The following is an 18,678-nucleotide window of genomic DNA, read 5'->3' on the forward strand; positions in this document are numbered from 1 at the left end:
GGGTCCGGTTTCACAGAAGGGCCTCCACTTGGGGGTAACTTTGCAGATGCTATTCCACCTCTGTGAAACTGATCCCCGGGGGCCCAGTGATCGGTTTCCTCGTGGAGAAAAAGAGTCAGTTCAGATGCCAGCTCTGAGATGTCACATACTGTACTTGAAGCCGGACTACAACATTTACTTTCCAGTCAGGGAGCAGTTTGGGTAAGAGGAGAGCGAGGGGTGTGGCGGCTGTTTGAGAGCCGTGAGCTCCCTCTGGTGGAAGACAGGCGGCGCTGCAACATTACTTGAATTTTTCTACAAGTATTTAACGAGACAAGAAGAAGGCACTTTCTCACAGCGTTATTATCATCGATGTTCCTCTTGATCAGACAAAACCTCAGTGTCAGCGCTTGTTAAAACTGTAAGAAGTAGCAATAACCTCAGTTTGACCGAATGGCTTGTTGTGTTACATCTCAGCAGTTTCATGGAGGTGGCCTGTGTTATCCAGGTGACAGTATTGACTGCCAGTTTGAGCTCAGTTTACAGTATTTATATCCTGGGGGAAAAAAACCCAACAGCTTGTTTGTCTGTTAAAACAAAATAAAAAAGGACATTTTTCTTTTTTTTTTTTTTCACCTGAAGCATTTTGGCAAAAAGAAACACTAGTTAAGATTTTTCTGCAGGATCGGGCTAGATATACTCATTCTTTTAAAGAGGAATGTTAATCAAGAAAAGCAGATTTCCAGCAATGAAATGTTTATCGACTGGGTGACCCGAGTTTGAAATGACTATCCTCCAGTTCCCTGAAGTCTGATGTCTCCTCTTAGTGTGACCGCAGGTATCTTAAGCCATAAAGTGGATGATGTGCGAGCTCACTCCCCTGCAGGAAATGACCAGACAAGGATCTCCTTGACTAGATAAAGAAAGGATCACCCTCATAGAATGATAACCTACACGAATGCTTTATAACCTAAAGCTATATTTTGTTAATATGTATATGTGTATATATTTATAAATATATATCGACAGATCTGTTCCTTGAGTATTTCCAACATTGAAAGAGGGAGACAAGTCTTTCAGACCAAACTGTTCCACACTAGGTGTTCTTCAACTCAGAGTTTGAATTTAATAAAAGACTTCTGAGGATTTTTGCATTTTTGACCCTGACTTTATAGAATCAATCCTGATCAACCAGCAGAATCGCAGCAGCTCTGAACTCAAAAGAACCAGCTTCTTCTCAGCAGTTTATGGGACCTCAAAAAAAAAAAAAAAACATGTGAATGAGGAAAAAAAAAAAAAAGGTTGAGACTTTAAACCCTCCAAAATGTGTGTGTTGCTTAGCAATTTGTATGTTCAAAAAGTGTAATCAGGAAAAGCTGAGCTTGTGACACAATCACTGCTTTCTTTGTTGCATAGACAGTAAAATGTTCAAGTGAAAAAAAGAAAAAAAAACACTTGAAAAAGATCTATTTTTGTACAAAGGTAATTTTATCCCTTGCTTGTGTACTCTGTTCTTTCCCTTTTCTTCTGTGGGCTGTTGTATATGTTGTGCAAAAGCTTATTCAGCGAGGCAAGAGACAATTTTCAGATTGAAAATGTACGGTGAGAGGAGCAGTTGGCTTTGGCACCTTGGTAACTGTGTCGCCTTTACTTTGCCATTTTTCAACCTGTCGCTGCAAGGCGGGAATGTCTTTCATTATATTTTTGTCTATTTTTAAGGAGATGGAATTTTGTCATCTGTTCTTTGTGGGTTGTTCTCTGATGTTCTATCTTTCATGGGCAGAAAAAAAACGGTTATTAAAAAACTTAAAAGTGAGCTCCGCTGGTGCCAGACGATTCTGTGGTGATGTTGAAGATGCACGTTCACTCATGACTCGGCAGCGTGAAACATATAAAAACTGGTTTTATTAAGACGCAGGTTATAGCTGTCAAATGCAAACATATAATCCACAAAATCCAGGTTGACTACAGAGAACAGACGCCGCTGGCTTTGTGTGCAGAACTACAGTATGAGCTAAGCAGAAGGGAACAGAAAGAAACAAAGACAGCTCAAATAATGAAAGCACAACACGTCAATGTAATATGTACAAATCCTAGAAGACAAAACTGCATTTGGTCACTGTCGTAAACTGTAGGCATGTTTAGCAGGAGGGGGTTGCATCCAAAGGCCCAGTAGGACTGCAAAATATTAATAACATCTGGATTTTTTTTTTAATCTGAGACATGTATTACATTTTCTTGAGGCATTCTTGACTTTGTTCTCGTACTTCCCAAAACTTCGAACTTCAATTCAATTTAAGAATTAAAGAAATCAGAAAATATATGCTGTTCTCGCACACAGCGCTTACTTGAGGTCTGGAATTTGACACTAAGGGAAAGAAAAACACTAATTGTGGTGCCACGTGAATAAGTAACAGACAAATTGATCCTTTGATTTTCCTTTTTTTTTTTTTTTTTTTTAATCTAAAGGCTTGATGTCATTTAGACGGAGCTACACAATTACACAAATCAAAGGAGAAAGAAACCGTAGAAAGGCCAAATATCCATTACATGTATTCTACAAGAGCATGTATGAGTCGGTATGAAGCAGTGACATCGAGGTTAACGCAGTGTGAGAAATACTGAAGCACCAGTGAGTGGCAACACTGTTGGAAAGTATAAAAAAAACAAAAACAGTCACCTACTTCAACAACAAAAATCTGGCACGTTAGCAGACAGATGGAACATCTCAGATGGGGAGCGCGTCCACTGCAGGACCGACTCGGCTGATACTGTGTGTGGCTGATGTGTCTCATTTGGTTCGCTTTGCTGCATTTCATTACCTGAAAGCCCTCTGCGTCCCGCAGGAGCTCTCTGTTAGAAAACAAGTCCTCTTTTCTTACAACAAAATGTAGAAAAAAAAAAGTATAAAAAAAAAAAAAAAAAAAACAAGAACGAAATATGAATGGCCCAAAAGATCCGACAGGGCTTAGCAGTCGCTTTTCCATAGCTTGATGGTTTTGTCGTTTTCTAAAGCCGCAGATGCGATGATGTTCTCTGTTGGGTGGCAGGCAGTCGATATGACGACGTCTGAAAAGAGGCGAGAGGGAAGATTGAAACAGTGCTGAGAAGTGCATGAAAGATTTAGAAATATGTTACACCAAGAATGCAATTTGTTTCCACGCAGCCAGAAATATCTGTCTTAAGCTGAGGCTGCATCGGGACAAAGTGTCAAATCCATTTTTGGCTTATTAAGACTTAAAAAGTCAGATCCAGTGTGTCTCCTGCACCTGTGTGGCCCTGCAGTTTCTGCACGATCTCCTTTGTCTGCAGGTTCCAGATATAAACCATGTTGTCCTCGGAGCCCGACACGATCCACTGCAAGAGAGCAGCCGCCACCACACGTCAATCATTTCAAACGCGGTAAAACGCAAGTAGATGGAGAAAAAAAATGTGCACGTGAGGCATTAAATACCAGGTTAGCTCAAACGACGAATCCCAAAGGAATAAAAAAAGACCCTACATGTCGCGTGTGCTTCGGAGTTCTCACCTTTCCGCCGGTGACAGAGAAATTTGCAAATATGCAGTACTTCTCGTTTTTGTGTCCGGTGTACGTTTTCAAGCACTGAAATGTTGGAGGAAGAACAATGAAAAGTTAATTGTCGAGCACAACCATCAGCAACGGGCGTATTAAGGTATGTATTAGCAAACAAATCCCCTAATGCAACACAAATCTCATGAAGAAGATGCCAGTGAAGCTGCTGTGTCTTAATATCTTTAACTACGTGTGAACATGAGGCTGATGCACATTAAATTACACTTTTTATCAAAATGAACACAAATGTAAGCAAACGTATTTTGCTATATTAGAGTAACCTAATAATTAAAAATGTTAAAGGATCTTACCTTTCCTTTGCTGTAGTCCCACAGCTTCAGCGTGCTGAGAAAGTGAACAAATACAGAGCAGCTGTTATTAAAAACCACGTAAAACCAGTAATCTTGTAATCATATCCATCCCGTGTACATCCTGTTTATATAAACCTGCAGCGGCTGAAAGCTTGTTCTAGTGTTATACCACCATCTGCTGGTGAAAACCATGTAAGAAGGAGCTGATGAACAGCGTAATGACTGATTTTCAAAAGAAAAGAGCACCGACTTCACTCAACTGCAGCTTCGCAATACTCACTTGTCCAGTGTAGCAGCCAGGATGTACTTCCCGTTGGGGGAAAACTTCACAAATGACACAGGAGGGTTGTCGTCATCTGACATAAACGACAGCAAGAGCTCCGTGAGCACGCAAACAGGCCTAAATCATATCCAAATACCTGATACAGTCCACTTTATCATACCTTTTAAGATAAGAAATTGCAGTCGCTATCAGCTACACCTTTTATCCTCTAATACATGAAATGAGATGAGAATCTGAAAGCTCTGCGCGTTCAGGGATATCTTACCTATGAGTGTCTTTAAACACTGGCCCGATGCTGTGTCCCAGATTCGGCTGGGAATGCCAGAAAAACAAAAGCATTATTTAATTAGGGGTTATTAAAATATTTCATTGTTCAGCAACAGTGAATAAACAAAAAGCACGTGAACACAACTAGACAGATGTTGAGAAGCAGGTCATCCACCTCCGCCGCACGTTTTTAGATATTTACTCAACAAATATTTGACTTCCACTTCCACGTGGGAAGTGTTCGTGTTTAGTCTCGGAAAACTGTAAGGCTGCCACGGAATCAGGATTAAGAAAAAAAAAAAAGAGAAAAAAGTGGCAGCAGTGAAAGACAGCGATGAGAAATGTGGAGCAGAACATTTATCCCTTTGTGGAAGAAAGACTTCCCACGGATCGAGCGCGACAACACAACCACGCACCGCGAGGAGCGTTGCCGGGCGAACCAGATGGGCTTGTTTTTTTAAAAGCCCTCATGATAACTGAACTGTGTCTGGACACACAACAGCTGTCAGAGACACAGACAGCAGCAGGCTTATTACATTTGTAATACAATTTTAATGAATACAGCGTTGGAATTGTTTTCATGTAGTGTTAAGATATGGGACATTTGGAAACGCGTAAACCTTTACAGCAGGTTTGTGCATCTTTCAACCTGCTCTTCAGCTCAGTGGAACACATTTACACACACTGAGCATTTGGCCCACGATCACAGCATCTGCCCCCTATTGGTCAACTCAGAGCAACGAAACAGCCAATCACAGACGCCACGATACTACATGAAACATACAAGCTGGTCCACAGTTACTGCTGAATACAAAAGCAAAGCGAGCGTAGCGTCCTCATTTTAGAATACTGTGCTAACCACCAATGCTAATTAGCATTTCTGCAATGCATGTTAATGTGGGCTATTAAAATGCATCAGCTAAAGTAATCTCTTCATCCCACAGGATCAGTGTGTAAGTATTATAGTGTGACATGTGCATACAAGTGCACACTTACTCATAGAGGAAATTTCTATGAAGCACCGTCCTACGCATTTTTATTCAAGCAACTGTGAGACAAATCATTTTCTTACTGAATAAAACTTTTGAAAATGGGAGAACTAATGGTACATGATTGAATGCCGTACAGTGACAAAGACGTTAAAAGATCCATTAGGCCTTAAACTGAGTAGTTATCTGCTAATGAGGAACACAGCTTGACATTTTTCCACTGTCAGTCTTACAAATGTTCCCTTACTGAGGGCAAGTGTGCTCCAGCGAGGGAAAAAAAAGGCAATAATGATACAATTTTGTTCTCACCAAAGGCCGTCATAGCTACTGGACACGATCAGGGAGCCGTCTCTGTTGAAATGAACCTGCAAGCAGAGACTCATCATCACCTTGCTGCGGATCTCAAATCGAGAAGATTCCTCGAACGTTAAAGATCAAAACAAACTTACGGCCGAGACGGGGTCAGAATGAGCCGGCAACGTTTTCAAACATTTCCCGGTCTTCACATCCCATATCCTCACGCTCTCATCAAACTGGAAGCAAAGAACACAAAACCCCAAACAAACGGTAGTCGCTTTTTACGTTTTCAAAAACGCACGGAGACGTGCTTATAATGCTCAAAGTGAGCGCTCGCACAAAGGTCCGACATGTGTTCTCCGTTTACGGCTAGTTTCATGCCCAAAAGCTTCGTACTCACCGATCCTGACACGATAAGATTGGACTGGGGGTTGAAATTGCAGCAGAAGACGTAGTTGCTGTGACCTTTTAGAGTTTTTAAGCATTTTCCCTGGATGAAAGAAAAAACGAGTTGAAATGTTGAAACTCGAATCAATTAAGTGAGACAGTCAATGCATTTTTTTTTTCATCATTTGGATGAACCAACAGTATAAAGTTACAAAAGCTTTTAAGACTTCAGCTGAGAGTAGTGCTTGTTCATCCGCTCTCTTACCGAGCTGACGTCCCAGATCTTCAGGGTTTTGTCATCAGACGCAGACACCAGGAGGTTGGAGTCAGAGGACCAGGCCACATCAGATATACCCTGCAATTAGGAACAGTACTTGAAAGCTCTGACTGGGACGGCAAAGACGGGACCAATGTAATGTTCTGATCATCTTTCTCGGGCATGCTACAGCGACTCCATACAGGTAAAAACAACTCGATCTTTCAAAACATAAGCAGAAAGCGCTAAAGATGACAATCTGTTAAACTCACAAGTTTGTGTCCAGATATGGTTTTCTCAAACTTGCCGTCATACGCTCCCCAGATTTTGATGAGTTTATCAGCAGCTGTAAAGACAAAATCAACATGCATTCCATAAATCAATGTTCAGTAATAGTCTAATGTTGATAAAGCCAAATAAGAAAATAAATTAAAACAAAATTAGCTGATTTATCAATTAATAGACCGACATAAAATGAATAGCTAGCTATTTTGGTAGCTGGCTCATTGTTTCAACATTCTCTGGAAGTTATTGGCAAATTAATCAATCAAAATAATCGTTAGTTGCAGCGTAAATTATTGTGGCCCATGTGTGGTTCAAAGGAAACATGGACAGAGAAAATGGGGGGAAAAAAAGGACTCACATGAGCTGGCGAGCCACTCTCCGCTCGGGCTGAACTTGACGGAGGAGACGGCTTTAGTGTGGCCCGCTAATGTGAATTTCAGGCTGTAGTTTGGCTTGGCGGGTGCAGACTGTAAGTGAAAACAGAACAGGACATTTAAAAATCTCCCCCTAATGTGTAACAAATACTTGTTAATCAAAAGTGACATCAAAAAAAAAACAGGAATGTCCACATCCCACTTCTGCGTATTTCCCCCGCCTGCATACGATTACAAATAATCCTACAAGTACAGGGCTGCAGCTACAAGAGAATCAGCAGCGGCGGGCACCACTAAAGAAGTCCAAACCTTGCTTTGACTGGCAGATGCTGATGGTACAACTGGAGGTTTTGTGTCAGTCTCTGGTTTCTTGTCTTCTGTTGCCATGGTGAGGAAATGAGCATCTGCTGAGTACGATCCTGACACAGAGAAGACAGATACTGAGATGAGTTCAGAACCAGATCCTTGATGCTTCTGTAAGTGCCGGTGCTTTCATGTGAAGCAACAGAGGAGTGTCGTATGTAAAAGGTCTGCAATAAAAGGAGACAGCCATGCCCCAGTGATACCAGACAACGTATAGTGACACATTAGTGTGTGTGTGTGTGTGTATTTCTGCTATACAGCATGTGCCTGATTCAATTGACTAAACCCATGTTTATGCTAGTGGTGCAAACTATGGCAGGTATTTCAAAAAAAGTCATAGCTCTGCATCCACTGGGAATGACACTGTAATTATCAGTAATTGCTGTAATTTAATCTACTGGCACAGGTTGCAGTTTTCCCATCACTTTTAATTGTTTAAAAAGACACGAGCTGTGTGATTGCTTTCCCCTCAAACTATAAATTTAACGTAAGCTAGCGTTAAGTTATTTCAGTTAGCATTTAGCTAGCCGACGTTAACTGGCCTCGTTGCGGTTTAAATATCAAAACAGAAGCATTTTGCACAGTCAGCCACGGTTATAAGATTACTTGCTATAATTGTAAATACGCTAAGGACTTTTTTGTGTTTAAAAAATAGATATGAAAAGAGGAAATATCAAACAAAGGGCCTTCGCCGCTAAGTCACGTCTGACAGAAATATCTGAATAGTGTTGTTTATTTCAACGTTAAGGATTTGAAGTCGAACAGAAAAAGATACAGAACAAAAAACCCTCAATCTCAAATCCATAGGTTTTATACGAGAACTGATGGTAGAGCTGATCGTGGAGCCGTCTGCTTTAAAAGCATTGATGCTGTTGACAAATTGGCTGAGCTGCCACGGAGGGGCCCTCCATTCAAACAATGAGGAATCAGTCAAAAGCCGATACTCACGGGGATTTGATGCGGCTTCGCTTTCAGATTGTTACTCCTCGTCAAGACTGGAAAGAAGGGAAATACACGTATAATTATTCAGACGGTCATGGAGAACGCAGAAATCACGTAGCTTGCTCCTGGATGTTTGCCTGCGAGGAGACGCGGGGAATGTGGTGCGGTGGTGCTTCTGTGCGCATGCGTGTTACCCTCAGCGGTAACGGAAACTAATGAGGGACAATAGGCGTCAAAGGCAAATATACTTATTTCATAAAATGTGTAAAAGTGATTAATTGACATTTTGTTTCGTATAGATAGATAGATAGATAGATAGATAGATAGATAGATAGATAGATAGATAGATGCTACAGTTTAAGAATGCAACTTATTATGTCGAAGTGAAGATGTGTCCCCTTTATTGTTAATGTCAATACACACACACACCATACACACACACACACACATATAGCAGTTAAACTATCTCTCTCTCTCTCTCTCTCTCTCTCTCTCTCTCTCTCTCTCTCTCTCTCTCCCATCCACTCCAACACAGCAGGTGGCGGTGTCCACATTTACAATCCGGTTTACAATCCGCCTACTAGGGTGGCGAGGACGGACAGCGGAGTCAGTGCAGCAGGTTTGTCTTTGCTAGAAAGTTGTCACTTTCTGAGTTGTTCTAACGCTGCACTCCGGAGCTGAATAAACTGTCAGTTTGGGTTTCTGTGCGAGGTCTATCCGCTTCTGACGCTGAGCAGCTCCTGAAATCTCATCCCAACGTGTCTTCTTAAGAAAACGAGTTAGTAAAAACTTCAGCAGTTTCTCCTGTAGCTATATAATTTTTGTGCCTTTTTTTTCAGCCGTGACTCTCCCGTCATCCCCTGCGAAACTAACATTTCTGGTGTCGTTCCGTGAAGGGAACGGCTAACGTTAGCTGTTTCTGAAAACTTTGTGCTAAACTTGGCCAAACTTTGCCCCTTCACAACAAAGCCGGGGTTTCCGACTTGATTTTTGTATGCAAAATCCCGAGTAGGTTAGGCAGGATGAAATTTAGTTATGCTAACGATTATTCCTTAATTTGTAATGGTGACTCGGTTTATCAGTTGAGGGTACTGTGCATGTCAGCTGTTGGCCAGCTAGCTATGTAAACCAAGGTTAATAACAAAGGAGTTAGTTTTAGCTTCCCACATTAACCTCAATGTATCCGTTAACTCTCTCTGTAGCAGGTCTGGGGCGTCATTAATTGTAACTTATTTTTTTAATAAAACTTAGAAGCGAATGATTTGTCCAGCGTTAAAAGCTAGCTTTAATGTAAGGTCGACGTGTCGCCAGTAAAGTGCTAATGTCAAACGGTTAAGGATAGGTTGATGTATTGCTCTGAGCTTTACTGTCGATTATTTGTGAGCACCTTCTCTCTCCAAACCTCCTTCAAATGTCTTACAAGCCACGTGTTTCCTGTAAAATCGGTATCTTGACAGCCTTTGGCCACGTTTCTTTGTTATCCACCTTGTAAAGTAACAATAAAACACTACACATTTTTATGCTAACGTTAGCCTCGCTTTCCATTCCACCACTCTATTGACTGTGTAACGAGACAAATTAAAATCAGCATTCGTCAACCACAAAGCAACCAAAACAGGGAAAGTTACACTGAAAAACGTGTTCGTCAATTCAAATAACAGACCGCCTATCAAAAAAGTCATCACTGAGACAGACACTCCTTGGCTTGTCCAAAAGGTGCACAGGAGCACCTGAATCAATCACAGCAGTGGGAAAACATGCCAACATAGACACAGACTAGTATCATGTACTGTAGCTGTAAGTGTAGACACATTCATTCATGTCTAAACATCTTCTCAGTGACGTGTTATGATCCATACCTGGTGTGGAGTCTCACTTGTTTTTGTCTGTGCATGCTGTTGAAATTTAGATTAAATGTGTTAGCCAGCGCTTGTATTTTGAACTTTCGTTTTCTGGAGGCCGTCCCCGCCACCCGTTTGTTGTCAGTAGAGGCCGTTTATTTTGTTTATCTAATATTTCTGGACCATAGGAGTAATCTCTGACCTACCACACTGTCGTAACTCTGCTGTCTCTGTGTCGACAGATCACTTTGTCTGGTGTGAAAAATATGAATGAAGTATGGGCTGGTGTTCCCTGAGAGCCTTTGATGAGCTGACGGCCGAAAGCTACGGAGTTAACAGAAGATAACAGAAACCAACAGATCATTATCATCACCACGATCATCATGCCAGGAGACACAAACCCAGACCCTCCACAGCTTGTGAATCCTCCACCCCCTGAGGTGACCAACCCCAACAAGCCAGGCCGGGCGACCAACCAGCTGCGGTACATGCAGAATGTAGTGATCAAATCCCTGTGGCGGCACCAGTTCTCCTGGCCTTTTTATCAGCCCGTTGATGCAGTCGCTCTTGGACTATCAGTAAGTAGTTTGCAAAGGTTGAGAATGGTCTTAAAACTTTTAAAAAGGCTTCTAATCCAGCATTTATCACAACACATTGCAGCATGTAGTGCTTTCTATTTGTTAGTATAAAAATAGTAAAGTAAATATATATATTTTGATGACTAGTAGACAGTTTTGCTAACATTAAATACGGATTAGCAATTACTAATGTAGCTAGCCACCTGTCCTGATTTCACTAGTGAGAAACACATAAAATAAATAATAAAACAATTACACATTCTTTTCAAGTTCTGGTGTACAAAAACAAATGTTATTTGCGAACATATTAAAGTGGTGTATAGGCTTTGGACACCCAAGTGAATTTTATTCTCACACCAATCCCCGCTGTGTAACTGTCTGTGGTCAGTCTAAAATGTCTTATCTGTGTTTGTCTTGCTTTGTGGGAAAAAGTCCTCTGTTGTCTTTTCTTTCACTGAAGTAAAACTTCTTCTAAATCCTTAAATTTCCTCTGTTTTTGTTATTCTTTCACCGCAGCTGTTGATGTTGGTGTCTAAGTTTTGCTCATCACTGTTTTTTGTTTCACGTTTGGTGTTGGTTGCCCCCTAATTCTCTTGCACATCCCTCTTAAACAGCACAACACAGTGCAGAGGCACTGGAACGTGGTCTTCCACTGAGCCTCAATATTATTAAATATTTACATCTTATACCATACATGAAGATAAAATAGATAAGATAAAACTTTATTCAGTCGGGGAAAGTTGGGCATTACAGCAGCATGTGAAAGCAGTGGGAAGAAAAATAGCAGCAGAGGTAGAGAACAATGTAAAAGAAAAAACAAAATAAAATACAAAGAAAAAGCAGACAATCAGAAGAAAGAAGTCTAAAAGTAGCTGAAATAGCCTTGATTCTATATTACTGCATTGTTTTATTATTATTGCACATGTCTAAACATGCTAGTCAGCTATTAATGATTTAATACTTTACAGTAGCTTCAAATTAGAAGCTTTAGTTCTGGAAGTTATCTAATTGATTAATTTAATAGGGGCTTTTTCTTAAGTAGTCCCTGCTCTAGCTCTTAATTAGTCTCTATTAAAACAGTGTATTATCCAGAGTAAATTAGACTGTGTATAAGTATAATTTGAAACAAGGCTCCATTCACCTCTGCTGGGGGGTTGAGACAGTTATCTAAGAACCTGGGCAAATAATACCAAAACTCTCTGCTTGGCTAATGAAAGAATAATTCCAGTTTATTACAACGTTGGGTGTCATTTCCATTGTTTTGGCTATCACTTGTATCAGTTATTATAATGTTGTACTCCCCTGAAATAACTGCGGAAATCTGGGAACAACGGGGTAAGAACGAGTGGTCAGATGTTCAGACAGGTTGTAAACAAGCGTTTTAGCCAGATTATCTAAAACATTTTGATTTGGTGGTAAAACTGAAAGTCAGCACACCTGAAATGTTGATGATAATCCCTCATTTTACAGAACTGTGCAGACAACTGCAGTACATTTGCGTTTGCCTTTGTTTTTGCTTAAGCTCCAAGTATAAGTTTTGCTAAGCAGAAGAGTGGTTTAAAACCTGTCTGATTGTTTGACTGCTGGGGTTTCTTGCCCGGTCTGACTTCATTTTGAAGAATGTGGCCGTTTTCCCATATCCAAGCACATCAACATTGTGAGTATCATGTTTCCGTGACGATAAGAATTATGGCCAAAACTATCGGCGTCGTGTGAAGAACTACTGGCAGCTACAGGTTTAGGTGTGACGACAGCAAGAGAAGCGAGTGTTTGTTTGAAAACAACAGTGGCAGGTCTGAAAGAGGTTAACGCAGATGCTGCTATAGCATCAGTTATATCAGAACTGGAGAGTGTTTCTTCATTGAACAATGAACGAAGATCAGCACTGAAGGCTTTTGATGGAAAAGACGTCATATAGTTTGTTAATCTGAGTGGTTGAAGTCAGGCTGTGATAGACAGGTTGTTCATTCATTCACCTGTCATGTACCTGCCTTTTTCTAAACAGTTTCCAAGGAGATGGTTCTGTGTATCAAACTGTCTGGTGCTTCAGGTTACCAGTGTAGGATTTAGTGGCATCTAGCAGTGAGGCTGTAGATTGCAACTGTGGCCACTAAAAATGCAGTGTTTAGTTTGTCTGTTCTGGGCTACTATAGAAACATAGCGGACTCTGTGGTAGAGGACAACCCCCTCTGTTCATATAAAGGGTTCTTTCTGAGGTAAGAAAACATGTTCAGGTGATTATACACGAGTGATCACATAACTAGGGAGATTGTCCTAATTTCTTCCAATAGATCCCCATAAATCCTACACACTGGACACTGAAGTATTGAAATGCAGGAATTGTGCAAAGCTTTTCGTCATCAGTCAGATCCATTCTTCTGACACATTGACTCTTTTTCTTTTCAGGATTACCATACCATAATAACATCTCCCATGGACTTGGGCACCATCAAGAAACGACTGGAGAATAACTACTACTGGAGTGCAAGTGAATGCATGCAAGACTTCAACACCATGTTCACCAACTGCTACATATATAACAAGGTGAGGAGCTTCGTGATTGGAAATGCACCATGCTGCTTCGCCTCAGAGAAACCTGAACCCTCATAGCCTTCCCTCTGTCCTCCAGCCTACAGATGACATAGTGCTGATGGCCCTCGCCTTGGAAAAGATTTTCTTGCAAAAAGTTGCCCAGATGCCACAGAAAGAGGTGGAGGTCTTTCCTCAAGCAGCCAAAGGGAAGGGCAAAAAAAGTAACGCTCCAGGTAACGGACTTCCAGCAGATGCTTCAGGCTGCTTCACATGTTCCAAACAGCAAATAATAATTGGAGATAATGGAAACACTCAGAGCAATTTTTATGTGTGGTTTTCTGCACGTGACCCATGCAGGCTTTCAGTTTGAATACTGTCGAAGCCTGTATTTAATGAAAGGTCAAATGGTTCAATCAAGAGCTCCCTTAGAATATATGTGCTCTCTAAATTTCGCTTTTAGCATTTTACAGGCTTGCAAAACATTGTGAATGTCGTTGTAGTTGTCATTTATCTCCGTTTACAGTTTTGTGTGAGTAAAAGGTGCATATTTAACCCTGTTTGAACATCAGTGTCACCCTAAAGCCTCAGCCAGCAGTAGTGAAGACTTTTGTATATAGCGCACGCAAATTTATAGACCTTGAAACTATGAAAACTTAGAAAACTATGCTTTTTAAGGATATTACAGATGTGATAAGAGTAAGGTTTTTTGTTCAGTGTCTTTAAAGTTTTTTTATAAAGGGATTCTATTGGTTTGAGTGCTGATGAACATGCCAGTGCCCAGCTAGTGAAACAATAGTCAATGTGTGAGAAGATCATGCAATGTAAAAACATCAGAGCAGCAGTATTAGTTAATGAGTTCCTTATTTGTCTGAAGTTTGCCAGGTTGTGTTTAACTGAACTAGACACCTTTTTAATGTGTTTCCTGAATGAGAGTGTTGCAGTGGGCACTTGCACAGACTCGTTGCTACTAAGAAACTCTGGTCCATGTGTGCTTTTCATGAATCAGAAGGGAAAACATCTGCACAGAGCAACACATATTAAGTGCTTATTGTTCAAAAACAGAAATCCTGTCAAGAAAATCAAAAACCCTGAATGCACCGTGCATATTTCAGCAAAAAAGAAAAAAAATATATATATCGTGTGTTACTATTTAGTCCCAAAAAACATTATGCATTTTGTGCTTTTTCTCTTTTCCTTTAATTTGTGTTGATACATGTCTACAGGTGGGCACAATGGAGCAGTGACCACAGGTTCTTCAGCTATACCTACATCTGAGCCCAGCCCCAGCTACTTGCCCTCCAGCTCATCCTCAGTGCCATCACAGTCTTCACAGACCTCCCCAAAGGTGAGTCACCCTTTGTGTCTCTGACCCTCAGCAGTGTTATTTTAAAATCACAGAGCATGAGGAGATTTTTTACATTGTTGTGGTGGGGTTTTTTTGTGCCGTTGAAGAAGACAGTGCTGATGCGGAAGGCCACAGCTGATTTGTTCTCAGCAACCAGTTTGAGCACTTTATCGGAAAGCAAGAGGAGACGTCGAAACTCAGACCAAGTCACCAGTCCCTCCAGGAAGGAGTTGCCACAACAAGGACGTGAGAAGGGCAGCGAGCAGCTCAAGTACTGCAACGATATCCTGAAGGAAATGCTGTCAAAGAAACACGCAGCCTACGCCTGGCCTTTCTACAAGCCTGTCGACGCCGAGGCTCTGCAGCTGCACGATTACCATGACATCATCAAACACCCCATGGATCTCAGCACTGTCAAAGTACGAACTGTGTATTTGCATAAACAAATGGGTTTTCTCTGTGGTTGATCATTGATTGATTTTGTCTTTGTTGACTTTGATTTACAGAAAAAGATGGATGGAAGAGAGTACCTGGATGCTCACGGCTTCGCTGCAGACGTGAGGTTGATTTTTTCCAATTGCTACGAATACAACCCTCCGCATCATGATGTCGTCACTCAGGCCAGGAAACTTCAGGTGTGTTTTCAATCATTACACTTCATAGTTAAACAATTTCAAATAGTTTTACCAGTTCTTCAGGCTCCGGTTTCTATTTAATTTGTTCGTTATTGCGGCTGTTTGCTTTAGAGTGTGTTCGAGACGAGATTTGCAAAGATGCCGGAAGAGCCAGTGGAGTCGATTTCACCGATGAGTGGCGCGTCTGCTCAGAGTGCAGTTTTTAGTGGGATCAGTGTCAACAGCTCCCCCAACTTGGACAAATCGGACTTAGCAGAGGAGCGCGCCACCCGACTTGCAGAGTTGCAAGAACAGGTGGGTGCAGAACAGGTGCGTGTCTCCACAGATTGCTAACTCTGAGTCTTGTTATGTGACATCTTTGCCTGCTGCTCCCAGTGTGTTTCTTCGACAGACAGACAGACAACTTTAGTGACTCTCTTCTCTCCTTATAGATTATATGCACTTTCCATTTTTGCCCTTATTCCAAAAAAAAAAGACAGAGTTTCTACTAAGCTGTTTACTTAGCTAATGAAAATGAATACTCCACTAATGTTCCTGTTTAAAAGCAGCCATGCATCTGATAAATGTAATCATGTTTTCTCAACCACCTTTTTGAAAAGGTTGGTGTTGCAGTATTTGCACATGTCCCAAAATCCTTTTGACATCCAATTGTTTCATAGTGTTTAAAAGAGGCTGTGTTCTTGCTTACGACCAGAAATGTGGGTTTTTTATTCGCACATGCGTCTCTACCACAGCCTTGGTAACACAGAGCTGACTGTAAACAGCTTTTGTATGTGTCAGTTCTAACAAGGCTGTATTTCCACTTGAAATAAGAATTATCTTCAGGATTGTCCATTCATTTGCCAATATATAACTGGCACAGTACATCGAGCAAAATTTAGAAAAAGATTAGGCGCGTGAGGAGATGTGGCCTGCACTCAATCAGGACCTTATGACAACATTTACAAAAATGTTTCTGTCCCCTTGTTTTCTGGCTCTCAAATATACAGCAGGGGGCAACAGATGCATAAAGTATTTCAAATGTAGTGTTTTTTCCTTCTCTGATTGCTCTCAATTGTTTGGAGAGAATATTGTTGACTGATAAATCACATGCCGGGCAGGACCTGGCCCAGCGAACACTAAATCACTCAGCGAGACTTCCTCGTCTTTATTCTGACACTTTATGCCGCATCCTCTCCGGCTTGCTAATGCAGAAAATGCTCCCTGGCTGCTTTTTTTGTTTTCAAAGTGCTGCTACTTTTCTTGGCACTTAATATTTTAACGCTACTGTGCGGCACTACACTAGCCCATTTCTGTTGACACTCTGCCCAGCTTAAAGCTGTTCACGAGCAGCTCACTGCCCTCTCTGAAGTCCCGGTGATTAAACCAAAGAAAAAAGAGAAGGACAAGAAAGATGACAGCATGCAACATAAAGGAAGCACAAACCCCAGCTCCAGGTAGGATGTTTTGCATAACTGAAGAAGTCTTATTTTCACAGTCTGCACCTTCCATATAGAGGACTTTGACGGCTCTGCCTTGCGTTTCAGGCCGCCGTGGAAGCGAAGCAAAGGCTGGGATTCCAATGATGAATCTCTGCCGATGACATACGAGGAGAAGCACCAGCTGAGCCTGGACATTAACCGGCTACCTGGCATGAAGCTGGGCCGCGTGGTGCACATCATTCAAACGCTAGAGCCCTCAGTGTGTGACACCAACCCGGACGAGATCGAGATTGACTTTGAGATACTGAAGCCGTCCACTCTGCGTGAGCTGGAGCAATACGTGAAGTCTTGTCTGCATAAGAAGTTTAAGAAACTTCAAAGTCAGTATGAGGCCTTGCTGCCAACTTCCGATGAATCATTTGATATTTTACAATGATAATTACACTGTAGATTTAAATGCCATCAGCATCTGCAGCATGTAATCGGTGACGGTGCTTCCTTTACTTCCCCTTCCTCCAGAGAAAAGCGGTGAAGCTGTGTCTCATCACGCCGGCTGCAGCAGTTCCTCAGATTCTGCCACCAGCAGCTCCAGTGACTCCAGTTCAGAAAACAGTGACTCGTGACAACTGTACTGTTTTTTTATGTATTTCTTCTTTTGTTTCCCCAAAGCGAGTTCTTTGACACTGTTAAACATTGCTTATTTTTGTATTTGTTATGTGCTCAGTTTCTGGAAAACTAAACCTGCCAGACAGTGTCTTAGTATTCACTGCGGCTTTTCCCGCTTTGCTTCTTTATTACCGGCAATATCCGTCACTGGTGTTTCTTATCAGACGCTATAAATTCACAGCATAGCTGGATGTCACGCTGCTGGGGCTCGCCATTTCATAACACACGAGTTGCGACCAATATCCTGTCTGTCATTCTTTTTGTCCGTACTGTTTAAGTGCAGCATGGGCCTTTTTCAAATAAATCATACAAATGCAGGTTTTTAAATATATTCTTCTTAAAACCCACTTGTTGCACTAGACAACGAGGGGCTGCTATCAGGGGAATCGGCATTGATATTACCTTTGTGGCGGGAAGCATACTTTTAGTATTTTTTATCCGAAAGCAGAGGGAGACGAGGTAGAAGACTAACCAAAGAATTGTTTCAAGGTAAACAAAGGTACACATCTCCGCACCTTATCAGTTTTTACCTGTGTCAGAAAGATTTCATTATTCAACTTGGGGAAGAAAATGGTTATTGTATTCGTCAATTTTAACCAGAAACAGAGATTAGTAAAATAACCCAAAGAGGCTGCAGATGTGCAAAAACCTGGACATGGGGTTCTGGAGTCAGTTCAACATTTTTGTGATATATAGCAATGAAATCTCTCGTTCTCGCTCTCTCTCCGGCCTTCATTCTGCCTTCATTTTGTGTCCAGGCTGTTTTGGTTCTACTCAACTTCAAAAATCAGAATGGTGTTTTGTTTTTTTTTTTTTCGAATTCTCAAAATTCAGTCATTTGTATTTCTTTTATGATATCATTGTATTTAAAAGTCATATAATATATATTAAAATGTATTTTTATATCAGAAAAATGGATGTGGATCGTTTTTAATCACTTTTTAATGGTGTCCTTTTTTTTTGTACCAAATGACTGTTTCTATCACACTAATGACTTGGACTGTAGACCAAGTCTCAGCATTAATAATTACAATAGTAATAATAATAATAATAGTAATAATAATAATAATAATAAAAGTTCATGTAGCCACCCACGCAGACCTTTTTTTTTGTTTGTTTGTGGTGGGTGACACTTTCGACTGTATGTATGAGATTGGGTTGTTTGTCACTAATGCATAAAATCAACCCTCCTTGTTAAGGCTTTGAGAAAAGGTTTGTACTTTCCTCCGCTGGCACGATAGTTTAACTTTATTGTATCTTCTGCACATATTTCACAAGATCACACACAAGAGAAAGAAAACCCTCTTGCCTGAAACGTTTACTTCACTTTCAGCCGGCCTGCCAACTGCTCGG

The 18,678-nt window shown here is 41.1% G+C and overlaps 2 protein-coding genes across 3 annotated transcripts; one reads left to right on the forward strand and one right to left on the reverse strand.

Moving 5' to 3' along the window:
* Nucleotides 1–1,862: 1,862 nt before the first annotated feature.
* On the reverse strand, nt 1,863–8,468 carry wdr5 (WD repeat domain 5). Its single transcript, XM_041960594.1, has 14 exons — nt 8,314–8,468; nt 7,312–7,421; nt 6,987–7,095; nt 6,616–6,689; nt 6,353–6,442; nt 6,101–6,190; nt 5,853–5,936; nt 5,713–5,768; nt 4,413–4,459; nt 4,145–4,220; nt 3,865–3,898; nt 3,509–3,583; nt 3,249–3,336; nt 1,863–3,048 (listed from the first exon to the last, which is right to left on the reverse strand). Exons 2-14 carry the CDS (start codon nt 7,387–7,389, stop codon nt 2,948–2,950), a joined length of 1,002 nt encoding a protein of 333 aa, XP_041816528.1. The 5' UTR covers nt 7,390–7,421; nt 8,314–8,468; the 3' UTR covers nt 1,863–2,947.
* A 466-nt stretch (nt 8,469–8,934) lies between these two features.
* LOC121623259 (bromodomain-containing protein 3-like) lies at nt 8,935–18,208 on the forward strand. 2 transcript variants are annotated; one of them, XM_041960492.1, is made up of 11 exons: nt 8,935–9,085; nt 10,391–10,726; nt 13,133–13,270; nt 13,356–13,491; nt 14,482–14,603; nt 14,711–15,022; nt 15,110–15,238; nt 15,350–15,532; nt 16,550–16,674; nt 16,765–17,039; nt 17,179–18,208. In XM_041960492.1, exons 2-11 carry the CDS (start codon nt 10,532–10,534, stop codon nt 17,280–17,282), a joined length of 1,719 nt encoding a protein of 572 aa, XP_041816426.1. In that variant the 5' UTR covers nt 8,935–9,085; nt 10,391–10,531; the 3' UTR covers nt 17,283–18,208. The 2 variants fall into 2 exon arrangements, with proteins under 2 accessions (XP_041816426.1, XP_041816425.1); XM_041960491.1 differs by having other exon boundaries at nt 15,350–15,547; nt 17,179–18,207.
* Nucleotides 18,209–18,678: the final 470 nt, after the last annotated feature.

This window comes from Chelmon rostratus, chromosome 19 (assembly GCF_017976325.1).
Source record: "Chelmon rostratus isolate fCheRos1 chromosome 19, fCheRos1.pri, whole genome shotgun sequence".
NCBI lineage: Eukaryota > Metazoa > Chordata > Actinopteri > Chaetodontiformes > Chaetodontidae > Chelmon > Chelmon rostratus.